This window comes from Sinocyclocheilus anshuiensis, unplaced genomic scaffold (genome assembly GCF_001515605.1).
Source record: "Sinocyclocheilus anshuiensis isolate Anshui unplaced genomic scaffold, SAMN03320099.WGS_v1.1 scaffold879, whole genome shotgun sequence".
Lineage (NCBI taxonomy): Eukaryota > Metazoa > Chordata > Actinopteri > Cypriniformes > Cyprinidae > Sinocyclocheilus > Sinocyclocheilus anshuiensis.
The window spans coordinates 16,526-30,781 of NW_015546063.1; the positions used below are offsets into that span (position 1 = coordinate 16,526).

Sequence of the window (14,256 nt, forward strand, 5' to 3'; positions counted from 1 at the left end):
TAATAAAATAATTTTAGGGTGAACTATCACTTTAAGACCAGTGTTATTTACGTATTATTGATATACTACTATAGTTTTTGTTTTGAATGAGATTTTTATTAAATTTTCATTCTGATTATAGTTAAGGTTAAGTTATAATTAAGGTTTTTGTGTTTTAAATTCTTCTTCTTTTTTTTTTAATGTCTATATAGTTTTTTTATTAAGTTTTAATTTTAGCTTTAGTTTATTTAGTTCTATTTATTTTAGCACTTTAAATGAAAGTGAGAAATGTTGCCTTGGAAACTACACTGAAAAAAAATGGTTTACAAACTATTTTCTCTCAGAAATACTGTTAAATATCTCAAACAATTACAAAGAAACGGCAAGTAACACATTGAATTAAATATGAAATTTTGAAGTAGAAAAACTGAAATAGCATGTACTCCAAAAAATTTACTCCAATAACCGTTGATTTATTTACAACTTTGACAAAAAACTTTTTATTTTACAGTGTAGCTGAAATAAAATATTTTTCATATTTAAACATTTTTTATTTTTATATTTAAATATTTTATTTTAGTTCATGTTTATTTTTATTTCAAATTTTGAAAATGATTTTTATGGTTTTAGTTTTTTAGTAACTCATGCCATGCACAATGGAGGTTGAAGAGGTTCCGTAGGTTTCTAGTATTTGATTCATTTTGGTTATCAAAGCTCTCAGTTTAAATCTAGGTCAGTTGTCACTGCCTTTAATTGTGCTTCAACACAAATTCACTCTCTCAACTAATTTTTAGCCATGCCAGAAATGCAGTGCTTATGAAACTAGGCTCCTGACTGGAGTTGAAACGCATAAACCCTTTTCCTTGAGGTCAGCCGGCAGCTACTGTATGTTTGTATGAGAGAGAGGGTGCAGAAGAGACAGAAAAACGATAGGGGAGGGGTAGAGGAGTGTGTGTGAGGGTGTGGGGGGAGAGAAAGGCTGCAAGAATGAAAGCTGTGAGGCGAATGACGCACGATTATCTCCCCCCTACCCGCTGATTGGCCACGCAGGCCGCCTGTCAGAGAGCCCAGGTTTAGGGATGTGCGTTCAGAGCAGATTATGAAGCAGACCTCGTCTCTGGCAGTCTCATCAGATTGTCTCAATGGCTAAACACAAGCTTTTCCTGTTTTTTTCTCTGTTACTGTGTGTGTTTATCTCTCTGTCTTTGCCCTTCGATCAAGTGCCTGCGATCCTGGACAGGAGGTAAGAGCTGCGCTTTCAGCTCTAGCGTGGGGAGGGGGAATGGGGCAGTGATGCTGTGCAGCGGATGCACTGTCTTAGTCTTTTACAGTGGGCAAGAGACAGCAAGAAAATGCGCTTTATTAGGAAAACGTTGAAAGAGCATTCGTGGAACTCATAAATTAATTTGACATGTGTGGGCTCTAGATTCAGAGCATGTTGTGGTTCTGCTGCAGTTTTTCTTCTCTGTAACTGCAAGACATGCAAACATGGCTATGACAATGGGACAGCAGGCAGACCCCATCCAGTGTCTGTAGGAGTCAGTTTACAGATGCTACTCCAAGAAACAGAAGAAAGAAGTGAGATTGTGATGGCTCTTGCTTTTTGTGCATCTCGAAATACACAAAATAATCAGTTTATTTTTCACTTTTACAGTTGCTGAATTCCTTTACTTATATCAGAGCTGGAATAGCAAAAATATGGGAATTTAGTTGAATTTATTTTTATTTCTTTATTTATTTACAAACTCAGTGGTAACATCTGATATTACTGTATGAGAACAAGCAGGAATAATAAAAAATGGAGCCATTAATATATAATTCTAGAATTAATTAATCTATTAAAGTTAATAAAGTTTCACAAAAAAATACAAATGTGAAACTTCACAAATTATTTTACAGCTATTTTTCTGTGCTATTAATCTAATATCTACATTCTGTAAATTGTATAGTTATTTCATATTTAATAGTTAATAGTAATAAGTTTATATTTTATATGTAATAGCTAATAGTAATAAGTTTTTTTATATAAAAAGTGTATACTTTTTGTTATATATTTTTGTATGTTATTTATATATATTTTATATTATACCTTCATTTTATTTCAAGTAACGAAATAATTTTTTTCTTATGGTTTCAGCTTAGTTTTAGTTAACCATTGTTTTGGAAAAAAATATAGAAATGCTCACTGTAGGTGATATATATATATATATATATATATATATACACACATATATACTGTATATAAGTCAAGGTTTTGTCACGTTTAATTTGATCAACAAAACTATATTTAGATGTAAGTGGTTATTTTTCTCATATCTGTTACCTAGAATTTCTCAGTTATCCATGCCTTTATATGTGAATATATGAATAATATATGTGAATATATTATATGATAGAGATCAAGATGGGTTTTAGGAGTAAAAAGTGTTGAGAGGTTTACAACCCTCCTCAAGTTTCTCAGGGTCAATGTATACGGCAGACCAAAACAGACACAAATGGCAGCCAGTAGAATTAAACCAAAGGCTATAATCTTATTACCATCAAACAGACAAATCTATTTTAAAACATTGTTGTGTTTGTAGAGTACTGTGCTAGTGTGTGCTAGTGTAGGCTACTGTGCTAATCTGTATGCTAAACCTATAATCTATATATGCAAAAGATGATATTGAGCTCTGACAGCGGCAGTGAGGTGAAGACATAGTGTGAGCACTGCTTTTCATTACATAAATGTTCAATTCAGCACTTAGGCTACTGTGTCCAGCCATAACCAATGACAGCAGCGCAGTCCTCAGCTGCTGACCTCAGTAAACTGGCATTAGAACAAAGGCGAGAGTCACTCCTCGTGTACACACACTCCTTAGCAGGGCTCTGAAGACCAGATTTGCTGTGCTTACACTGTTTTTAGTTTTGAATTTTTAGCAGAACTACACAGAAAGAAGAAAAAACTGTACAAATGAAGTTCTAAAGCTCTTTATTTTATGTCATTTTGGTGTTAACATTGTTTTTGGTCCTTATTTTTTAGCAGAACTACCCAGAAAGAAGAAACAATGGTACAAAAGTAGTTCTAGAGCTACTAATATAAATGATTTTTATATGTCATTTCTGTTCTTACATTGTTTTGGATTAGATTTTTTTTTAGCAAAACTAGGCAGAGAGAAGAAAAAAACTGTACAAATGTAGCTCTAAAGCTCTTCATAGGTCATTTTTTTGATTTTCACACCTGCATTTGTGCCGTATTGTCACCTTGATTGGATTATAGCGGTTTTATGACTCAATATGCTACGTCGCTGTTGATTCAGTGCTCATATCGTGCTAAGGAACTGAATGAACTTAAATGCTCCATGCGGTAATCTGTTTATTTTCCCCACATGTTTTGCTGTATTTTTTAATCTCTTGTATGATCACAAAGCTCTAAGCCAGGGCTGTCCAAACTCGGTCCTGGAGGGCCGGTGTCCTGCAGAGTTTAGCTCCAACCCTAATTAAACACACCTGAACCAGCTAATCAAGCTCTTACTAGGCATAGAAACTTCCAGTCAGGTGTGTTGAGGCAAGTTGGAGCTAAACTCTGCAGGACACCGGCCCTCTAGGACCGAGTTTGGACAGCCCTGCTCTAAGCACTAAAGTCCAGTGTAAAGGAGGGTGGGGTGGACGAACTGGTGTGGTACGTAAGAGATGAACCTAAAGAGAGTGAACCAGGGCCATCTGATGCTCTCATTCGACTAAATGTCTTATCTTCTCTTGAGACACTAATCTGGACTGAAGATGTCAGACTTGTGGTCATGCATCACTGCTGCATCAAGATGAGTGGATCTATGGGAACTCTGTCTTAGATGTTGATAAGTAGGCCACAGCCTGACATAAAGAGATCAACCCCTCTTTTTGTTTTGCTTTGTTTTTCCATTACAGCTCGGAGGTCCCACCATATCAAGCTGTGAGAATTAGAACAGGTCAGTATCTATTACTTTAATGGCAGTTATGCTTTTTGGGTTTGCTTGCATTATTTGTTTACCTTTCCAGCTTCTTTTAAATGTAATAATATCATTTTCTGCTGGCTCATTTTTGTGCATAACAGTACAGTATAAGGTCATACTTGTGTTTATCTATTTATTTGCGTTACGTTGAACATTGTGTGTGACGCCAGGTTGAAAGAAACAGTTTTGTGCTACATTTCAATAAACAAGACTTTTTCCATAAGGGAACTTACAGTTTAGACACTATATTTTAAGTGAACTATTTTTGCTCCACCAGCGAAAATGTTTCGAAACGAAGCCACAGCAGAATCAAACATTACATGTCACTAAATAACACACAGCAGTGGAGTTTGTTCCTAAATGTGTTTTGAACAAATTGGTTGAGTGAACAATTCAATGACTCACTCACTAAAAACAGTATTTTTTAACGAATCAGTTGTCTGAAAATGCCTAAATGAATCACTTCAATTCACAACCTGCTGAAAGAGTCACTGAAAAATCCCCACCACCAATCAAACTGATACTTACTGTTGTATCATGGGAGATTAAAAACTGAGGCTTTATTTAAAAGTTTATCAAAAGCTAATGCAAATTGAATATTATTTAATCTCAAACTGAATTAAACTATACATTGTGGTTATATTGTATATTGCACTGATTGTAACATTCTATAAGTTTTATCTCTAGATTTTTATTTGTCTTTTTGAATTTCACTTTCATACTGCAGAAATGAAAGCTATTTTTTCTAGTATATTCACTTTATGTGCTTAAAAGTAAAGCAGCGATTTACTGTGCTGAAAGAACTCACCAAGCCATCTCCCCCATTGTCCTATTTCAACATTTTGTGATGCAGATGGAGAACATGTTGAGAGTTCAAGTGCCTCACACGAGGAGAGTTATTCGCCTGCAGCTGAAAATCCACTCAGAAGAATACTGCAGGTATTGCATTTTCCCTGATAGTCAATGTGACCTTGGCTTCCATAAGCAACATCTCTGCCTTAATTCATCCAGCATCCTAAAAGACCCATAACACAGTGACAGTTTTAAAAATAGCGTATTTTGAGGAAAAAAGCATTTGTGGGCCAGGGAATATCTGTCATATCTACTGTCTGAACCCTGAGTGTTTTCTTCTGTAAAACCCATCAATAATGCACTTGTTCCATACATAGTTGCCCAGTTTTTCCTGTTATCATTTTCAAACAGCCTTTTGGATGGCACCTGCATGCCCAGCCCAGAACCAAGCGGAAGTTACTACAGTCTACCAGCTCTGGACCCTACTCCCCACTGACTGTAGCTTACAACGGCAAGATATGCATCCTTTTCAAAGCGAAGAGACTGGCTATTCGATACAGAAACAACACTTTCCTGGACCTCACAGAGAGGGTATTTCGACCCAGTGCACAAGTAGACACCAAAGGCTCTGTTTGTACAAAGGAGAAGGCCATGTATGTAAAAAAATTCTTCCTGCCATAAATTCAGTATCATGTATTGCAGCTGTCTTATTTACTAGTTAGAATGGTATAGTTTTAAGTTAATGATTATATATTTGTAGATTTTGAATTTTATACAGTGGCCCCAAAAAGTATTTGGACACTTAGCCATTATGCTATATATTAAAATAGATTTTTGTTATATAACAATGTATTAAACAAAATATTGAACCAAGTGGCATTTATTTAAGAGAAAAAAAAAAGATTTTATTTCTGAAAATAACAAAATAATAAAACAGAAGCTGTATTGTTAAAACATTTTTTAAAGTATTTGAACACTCAATTCTATATTTTTAAAAAGAAATTAATATTTTTAATCAGCAAGGATGCATTAAATTGATCAAAAGTGACAATAAAGACATTTATAATGTTACAAAATATACTATATTTCAAATAAATGCTGTTCTTTTGAACTTTAACACATTTCCACTAAAATATTACATAAAAATAGTAATATAGTATAACTGTTTTCGATGTTAAAATTACATTTTAATATTTAAAACTGTTATTTTAAATTATAATAATATTCTTTTTTTTTTCCTGTATTTTTGATCAAATAAATGCAACCTTGGTGAGCATAAGAAACTTCTTTCAAAAACATAAAATCGTAAAAATTTGGTGGTTTATGCATGTATATATAGTTTTTTTTAGTTGTACTGATGAGAGTCTTACATTTTTATAGGCTGTCTTTACATTTGGGTGATGTGGAAGACATCAGGGGACTTGTCATCAGGTAAACACTCTTTTATCTTCTCGACGTATCCGTCAGATGCTTGCACAAAACCTCACCGACTGATAATTACATTCAGTCGTTAATTACTTCCTCTTGTCTGTTTTCTGAAGGCTTCAGATGTCCAACACATATTATGAATCAGTAGGCCAGAACTGGTTCACTCTGGACAGTGTTCACATCCACTACAACTGGACTCATGAGGCCACGTTCAATGCCACGGAGGTCTATGCCCCTGCCACCTATTCTTACCACTGCCAGCATGTCAGCAGCTTACAGAAATATGACACCCTATTGGTGCCCAGCTCCCACACTGACAGCTCGGCAAACTGGCACATCACATTCACAGATTTTCAGGTAGCTGCCACAAAATGTGCTTGAGTGTTATCAGAAGTTTACTAAAGTTCAGTATTACTTATTTGAAAATTACTTTGAATATATTTATAGTAAATGCTAAAAAAAAATGGTTCCATGAAAAACCATCACTGGTATCAAAATTGGTTATTCTATGCCATCGCTGTGAAAACCCCCTTTTGAAATCTTTTATTTTTAAGAGTGTATAACTGTGTTCACATAGCATTGTTGCAATTAATTTGACATGGCATGGAAAAAAAAGCTAAAAAAAACCCCAGCAAGATGTGTTGACAGCAAATCAGATTGTCCTTTCTGTGTAAGGACTCTCAATCGTACAACCCAGGAAGCCAAAATTAATGGAATTAAAAAAAAAATAAATATTATAAATTATATTTAAAAATAAATATATATTTCAAGACATTTCTTATACATCAGTCAACATACACAGGTCTAGTTCATGTTTAAGTACCCAATAAAATTTACATTTATTTATTAATCAAGTGAAGTCACCCTTATTTCTATTATAGCACTTCATACAGTTCAGAATGTGTCAAAGCAGGGGGAAAAAAAACAGGAAAATAGCAGAATCAATTATGGAAACTGAACTATGGAGGCAGTTCATATTCTGCTGTAAAGCAGCTCTAAAAAACAATAGTGTCATTATTCAGATCAAGTCAGTTCAGTGTATTTTAATCGTGATCACGATTTCCTATTGTCTCGATTTATTAAGCATAATTGTCATTGATATTTGCCGGCTGCTATTTATCCTGAAACGCGTTATGCATTTGGCAGATGTTTTTATCTAAAGTGACTTGCATTGCATTCAAGGTAAACACTTTTTCAGTTCCATGCTTTACTGCCTCAGCTACAGGAATTAATTGAAAGAAATGTATTTGTTATTTTTAACTACAGTATCTCAGACAGAAAACATTTATTTTCGATTTCTTTTCCCCCAGATCCAGGCTTTTAATGTCCAGTCCAACAAGTTTGCTTCAGCAAGCGACTGTGCAACCTTCTTCACTCCAGCAATCTTGATGGGCCTGATCACCTCCCTGATTCTGCTGCTGGTGTTGGCCTACGCCCTGCACATGGTCGTCCACCTCAAGCACATTGACCGTTATGAAGAGCACAAGACCACCGTCTACTTCCCCCGCACCCCCGAGGCCGAGCTCCCAGACAAGAACAGCGTGTGAGGAGCGACGACAGTGCTGTAAAACCAGCAAAAGACCAGCATGGAAAGGATTGCTAGTTCTGATTCTGGATGTCTGCGTTGTCCTCTTGGTCTTCCTCCTGCCTGACACTACATCCTCTCTTTATCACTGTCTTAACCTAACTTCTTACAGTCAGAGGATGAGATTACCTGATCAATCAGGTGTTAAAACCCAGGCTGGAGCCAAGCCTGGACAGATCACGGCTTTCCAGGACCAGGACTGGGAAGCCTATGAAATGGGGACAAAAAAATGTGAGATTGCCTTTTAATAGACCACCATTATGGCGGACTTTTCAAAGCACTTCGCTGACTGGAGACAAGTAATGTGGTTAGAAATATACAAATTGACAATGTGGTGGTGGCTGAAGAGAAAAGACTGTGAAACAGAAATGACTGTGGCCTGATATGGAAGTCTCCTGGGTTTTTTATTTACAGTACTTCATAAATCACCATCTCATTCATCTGGAATGGAGTCTGCAGACTGATCTGCCAAATTACAAGAACTGTTTTATGACTGCCAAAGTGGTGCAAAACTGTTTGTCAGCCTTGATGGGTAACTTGACAGTAATAATGTGAATACGAAACATACAAAACAAACCATAAAATGTACAGCGCTTAATACTATTTATGTATTCCAGAACTATACAATGTAGATTCAGGAATTCCATAAATATACTCATTGGCTTTAAATTATCAGCTAGATATTCATATAGATCTAGATTCAACTGCTGTTTTAGTAATTAACAAACATCCGGTATTAAGCACCTTCAAATCTATAAATATTAAGTTCGTAATGCGTATTGCAAGAAAAAATACGTTTTTAAAGCTTCGGAAACTGATATATTGCACAGAATTTTTTTTATATGATCTCATACTTGCTATGCCGTCCCTTTTCAGGTGGAATATATTAGGACTAATAGATGAATTTAGCACCCCTTGAGAATTTATAGTACAGACAGTATAACTATAGTGAGGTAATGCTGAAGGAATGCTGTACAATTATTCATGTAAGTGTTTAATACCCTCAGTATCATAATCAGTATACCTCTATATCTACAATTATAACATCAGTAACTCATTATCACAATAACCTGCAGCATGACAATGACTAGCGATAAACCTCTACCATGGCACGTCTGATACTGGAGGTAGCAATGTGTAATGTGTTCATTTGAATGACGGTCGTACACACTGAAGTGCACAAGAAGTTTCCTGAACATCGTCAATTCAGTCTGAACAATAAACAGTGATCAGATCAAAACAGTGCATCATACTTTTATATCTTCAATGGTTGAGAAACGTTGCATGCCTTTTCAGTATTGTTCTCTATTATGGTAAACAGTGGTCGTGGCCACACAGACTGCTGCTGTAGGGATCACCGCTGTCTTTCGAGCCCACCTCATGCTGGCTGTCTGCTACGGCCCTGTTTTTTTGTGGTGAAAAAGCAGCAACCCCCTTCTGTCTGATTTTTTCCTGCCCTTTCTGCCATCTGCTCTCCTCTCACACTTCTCAGCAGGAGCCTGCGGCGCTGCCCTCTTAACGGGACAGTTTACCTGTCTGCCTTCGAAACGAACTTTACTCACACATGCACTAGTGATGGGAAGTTCGGATCATTTTACCGACTCGGACCTTTGAGTCTCGTTCACTCCCTGAGACGACTCGTTCCTCCCGAGTCACATTAAAGATTCGTTCAAAATGAACGAATCGTTCAAGAACGACCCAACACTAACATGCACTACTTTCTGCGTCGCTGACTCTCACAGCACAGCGTGTGTTTTCCTGCAGGGTCTAAAAGCCTCACAGCTGGCTTTAGTTTGGCTTTGTGATACATATACAAACAATATTGTGTTGGTTTAGTCATGGCTGAGTGCTACTTTCTAATGGTTTATTCCTTAATTGTTTACTTTTATTCCACGGCGCTCTGGTATACTTGATTCTGATTGGTCAATCCGTCGTCCATGGCTACTATTATATTTCTCATATCACTCAGCAAACTCTTGTTACATACGAACACAACTATTGTTATCAACTGTAGTGAAAATGACCTCAGAGGACGACAGTATTAATATTACTGTTGTTGCAGTGTTTGTCTTGTTGCTAGGCTGATTATTTTGTACATTGTATTAGACCATTTTTGTCAGTGGAAGCATCAAGATAATATAAAGATAAAATTATAAAATAATTCTCAAATCAATATTGTGGTGTCTGTGATATGATACTTGAACACAACACAACACAAGACGAGGTGTATACGTGAACTCACTTCAGCTTTTACTTAACAGGATCACCACATACAAAACAGGCATGAGCAAACAATCCTGCACGTGTTGAACAACAGACATACATAATAGAACAACGATGTCTGTCATGCCGGTGATATACAACAAATATTTAATCATGTCCATCACTTTTTTTTTTTGGCAGTAGCAGTGGATTCATTTCCTTACTTAATTTCCAATTGGGATCATGTACAATCAGCTGGTCATTATCACAAAATAAACCCCAACACTTCACTTTCATCTGCATTTGGGCAAAGACTGTAGATCCCTATTACTAATTATGAAAATGTGATTTTTGAAGAGGCCTTATGATCAAAATATAGTAAGATAATAATTATCATTATAATAATTACAAAGGTATTTCTTTTGTATGTTGATTCAACGTACAAATCTTGTTCAAATTTCAACATTGATTTATAAGTATTTCGTTAACCTTTTTAAAACCAGTAAGCATTAAATGTTGTTTCAATTTTTTTCAACATTCATCAGGGTTTAAGGTCGTTTATGTGCTGGCTGGGCATGTATGTACTGTAAACACACCACCTCATTACATGCTAAAAAAAACGTCACATTTAATATTGAATATAAAAATATTCAGTGTAAGTATTAGAGTGGATAAAAGAGAATGGAAACGATAGAGAAATTGTCTAATCTTAATCTAGCCTACAAAACACTGAATTATTCAGGCACCTGAGACCCATTTTTAGATCCAAATCTTGGATCATTTTGTTATCATTACAAGCTCCACATGCTTATATCTCAGGGATTTATGACCATGACTCATCCCTTTCAAGGATTCAAGGTTATAGTGATGGCACTGGACAAGGTCACTTCAAGGTGAGTGATATTCTCCTCTGGCGATTGGGTCTGATTTTTCTCTTGTGCAGTCAGCACTTACGTGGGCAAGAACAATGAATGAGACAGGTTTGCTCTGTCGCCATGACGACAAAGGAAAGATCCATACAAACCCTTTCAGTCTTCATCTGAGGATGGCAAACTCCATATCCATATCAGTTGCTTTGCAAAGATTAGCCAGCATAAGTCAGCCTGAAGGAGAAAATATAATTATTTCATAAAGAGATTTAAAGGGATGGCACTAGAAATCCAATGCATATGTCTAATGTAAAATTAAATTAAATTATGCAAAATGCACAACAAGATTGCACAGATTTTCTATAAGGTAGGTAAATAGCAATATGTAATTTATGTGAAGATTCAAGAATAAAAGTTTTGTTAAAATAATGTGAGACTTCCAGTCTATCTATCTATCTATCTATCTATCTATCTATCTATCTATCTATCTATCTATCTATTTTTATTTTTTACTGACAGTTCAATAGATTTGAAACCATTCTGTAGCCTTAAATGCTAGATTTATAAATATTTATAAATAATATAATAAGGTCACACACTTTTTAAAATTTGGTGTTGATCCATATCAGTCAATAGCCAATCTATTACAATTATCTGAGAAAATTAAAGCAGAAGCACCCAGACATATTTGAAACATGTTGAAGAGATTAATTCAAAATAATAACTTCATCCTTTTCCCCTAGCACTCAAAATCATGGTTGTTTACATTTGGATACCCTCTAAAATATTAAATAAACATGTGACTATAAACCATTGCTAGCAAGAAATGCATGTATTTGTAAAGGATCAGCGGTGTATTTTGCATGTTTACTATAGACTAGCCATCTTCAAATGATCGGAGCACTTTGACGTGTCACGTGATTGACATCTTGACACGCAATAATATAATTTATGAAATCACAGTGCTTTGGTTGGCATTTGGCATTGATACAAGCACGAATGACCACTATTGTTAACCGTTTTTACATAAGAGACGCCCTAATGAGGGAAACAATGGGCCTGAGTGTATTCTACTATGCAGCTGCAGCCTCTTTAGATGCCTCAGGGCTCTTGTGTGCCCATGATGTGAGCGAGACCTCCAGACCATCACCACCAGGGGGGCGTCAAATGACGACGCATGCAAACAATTTCCACAAAGAAAACGACCCCTCAGAGTACAATATACTTTAGCAGCGCTTCTATAACGTAGTATGTTTCCACCCAAGCGTTTTACTGCCTGGTTTTGTCAGGTGAACCCCCAGACAAGATATTTCGATGCGTCGGTGCCCTCCCCCCCCCCGCGCTTCAGAATGGACTCGTCCAGTTCTCATCACCGGAGTCGATAGTTAAAGAAGCTTGAATACTGCGGCTCTGTTTCGGCACGGGCTGACGTGACATCACGAGTCTTCAGGTAACGGCATCTGTTTATAGTCCTCAGACTTCAGTGAAGTGAAGCGAAGGTGATGAGTAATCCTCTTAATTGATACAATGACGCTAAGCTGTATTACATAACTGGCATGACGTTATACTTTGAATGTGAGCTATAATTTGACGTTTAAAACTGGAAAAGATGAAGACTTGTGTTTGTGTCATTACAAATCTGTTGCCATTTTGGAAAACCGTGATCATTTTAGTTTTCCGCCTCATTAACTAGCTGAGTCATAATTGGCATCACCTGGAAATGTGTAATTAATGCCTTTACTATTCAAGCCAATTGCTAACATTTTTTTTTTTAAATAGCTAAGTTAATATTTTACAGTAACATTAACATATTTGCTCCCGTGCTCTGTTACAGTGGGGGAAACAATGGAGGAACAGAAGCTGAAAGATCCTGTTAATAAAGTGTCTCTGATCAAAGGTAAAGTCACATTACTGCACTTGAGTTTCTGAAGTTTCTGAAGTGTTTCGAACCAAACTATAGTGCTTTACTGTTCCATTAGGCAATAATTTATAGGATAATAAACCTTGTTTTTTTATATTATTTTTTTATTTTACTTGTAGTATGTCAAAGTACTGTGGGGCTAAAATATAGATTGACTATGTAAATTTAGTTATTTTTGAGCAGAATTGGATTAAATCTTTGTCATATGTTTTTTTTTAAATATTGCATTCATTATTTTTATTATGCGTTTTTAACATGGAAAAAAGACAGATAGAGAGGGGAATAAAATGTATTCAAATGTAGTGTAAGTGACATTTCTGTAAGATATGCGTTTTATATGGCTATAACTATGTTTTGCAGTGCTCTTCAGTAGTTCAGTGCAATGAATAAAACCTTTTGTTCCGAACAAGTAGTTTTACAAAAATCATTTTATTATGCCCAATTTAATCATGCATGGCGGAATTTTCTTGTCATTAGTTGCAATGGAATGGTTTTGGCTGGAACGGTTTTCTAGTCTGTGCTAATACTTTAATCATGGCGGAAATTTTGTCCGTCTGACTTTGTCTTTCTGTCGGTATGTCTATCTTCCTCCTCCACAGACTCAAAAATAAATTAGGCCAGAGCGTTCCTATGTGTCCTCGTATCCTGCTGAGAGATTGAGTTCTTGATGTAGAATGGCATCGATAAACATTACCCACCGCAATACCTCATGAAATGTTAATGCCTCCGTCCTCTCTGCTCTGGCAGTTGTGTTTGGCCTGCACAGGCTTCGGTATTTTAGCTTAGTCACGCTTAGGCATGTGAAGTTCAATTTTCTGGAATTATGTCTCTGATTGCAATGATATGTCCTTGATATGGCCATTTATGGTATACACCCTTGAGTTTATAAGATGAGGTCATATCTTTCTGGAACATTTGATAAGATGGCCTGGTTTTCAGCAACCCATATTTAGAGGAAGAGGAGCAGGTTTGTTTCTAAGTTTAGGCAAACTAGCTAAATTGCAGCCAGTAAACGTAACATTTGCAGAGCAATGCATCAGTTGAAAATCTTCATTAATGTTTTTATAGCAGTTTGAAAACTTTTCCGATTCATTATGAAATGGCACTGTATTACATTAGAACTTTAAAGGGGTCCTATTATGCTTTTTCACTTTTTGAATTTTAGTCAGTGTGTAGTGTGTGTGTTTGGGCATAAAAAAGATCTTCAAACTTACAAATCTCAAAGTCCACTCCAAAGGGAGATATTTTGTATTTTAAAAATCCCTTTTCAAGAACTACAACGAACGGCTCATTTGGACTACAGCGTTTGTTTTCCGGGTTTTGTGATATCACAAAGCGGCCCATTAGAATATCATTAAAATATATTCTCTGGGTCTGAATCCGGCTCAAATTGATATGGTAATATTGACTAAATATAATAACTAAACCGGAGCAGATGGAAACTTGCTGCTTTGGCAAGGGGCGGGGCAGTACTGAAACACCGTCTAAGCTGTTCGCCAATCACAACGC

The 14,256-nt window shown here is 36.1% G+C and overlaps 2 protein-coding genes across 4 annotated transcripts in view; both read left to right on the forward strand.

Moving 5' to 3' along the window:
• Positions 1-1,095: 1,095 nt before the first annotated feature.
• Positions 1,096-9,313, forward strand: LOC107699574 (V-type proton ATPase subunit S1-like). The gene is made up of 7 exons (XM_016500875.1): positions 1,096-1,222; positions 3,886-3,926; positions 4,804-4,889; positions 5,154-5,395; positions 6,123-6,173; positions 6,284-6,527; positions 7,481-9,313. Exons 1-7 carry the CDS (start codon positions 1,122-1,124, stop codon positions 7,715-7,717), a joined length of 1,002 nt encoding a protein of 333 aa, XP_016356361.1. The 5' UTR covers positions 1,096-1,121; the 3' UTR covers positions 7,718-9,313.
• A 2,865-nt stretch (positions 9,314-12,178) lies between these two features.
• Positions 12,179-14,256, forward strand: part of LOC107699575 (sarcolemmal membrane-associated protein-like) — a 9,728-nt gene continuing 7,650 nt past the window's right edge. For 2 of the 3 annotated variants that reach the window (XM_016500878.1, XM_016500876.1), the window contains exons 1-2: positions 12,179-12,276; positions 12,661-12,723. In XM_016500878.1, coding sequence (XP_016356364.1) covers positions 12,672-12,723 — 52 coding nt within the window. In that variant the 5' untranslated portion in view covers positions 12,179-12,276; positions 12,661-12,671. Of the gene's footprint in view, positions 12,326-12,660; positions 12,724-14,256 lie in introns of all 3 variants that reach the window. The other variant, XM_016500877.1, reaches the window with a different exon arrangement.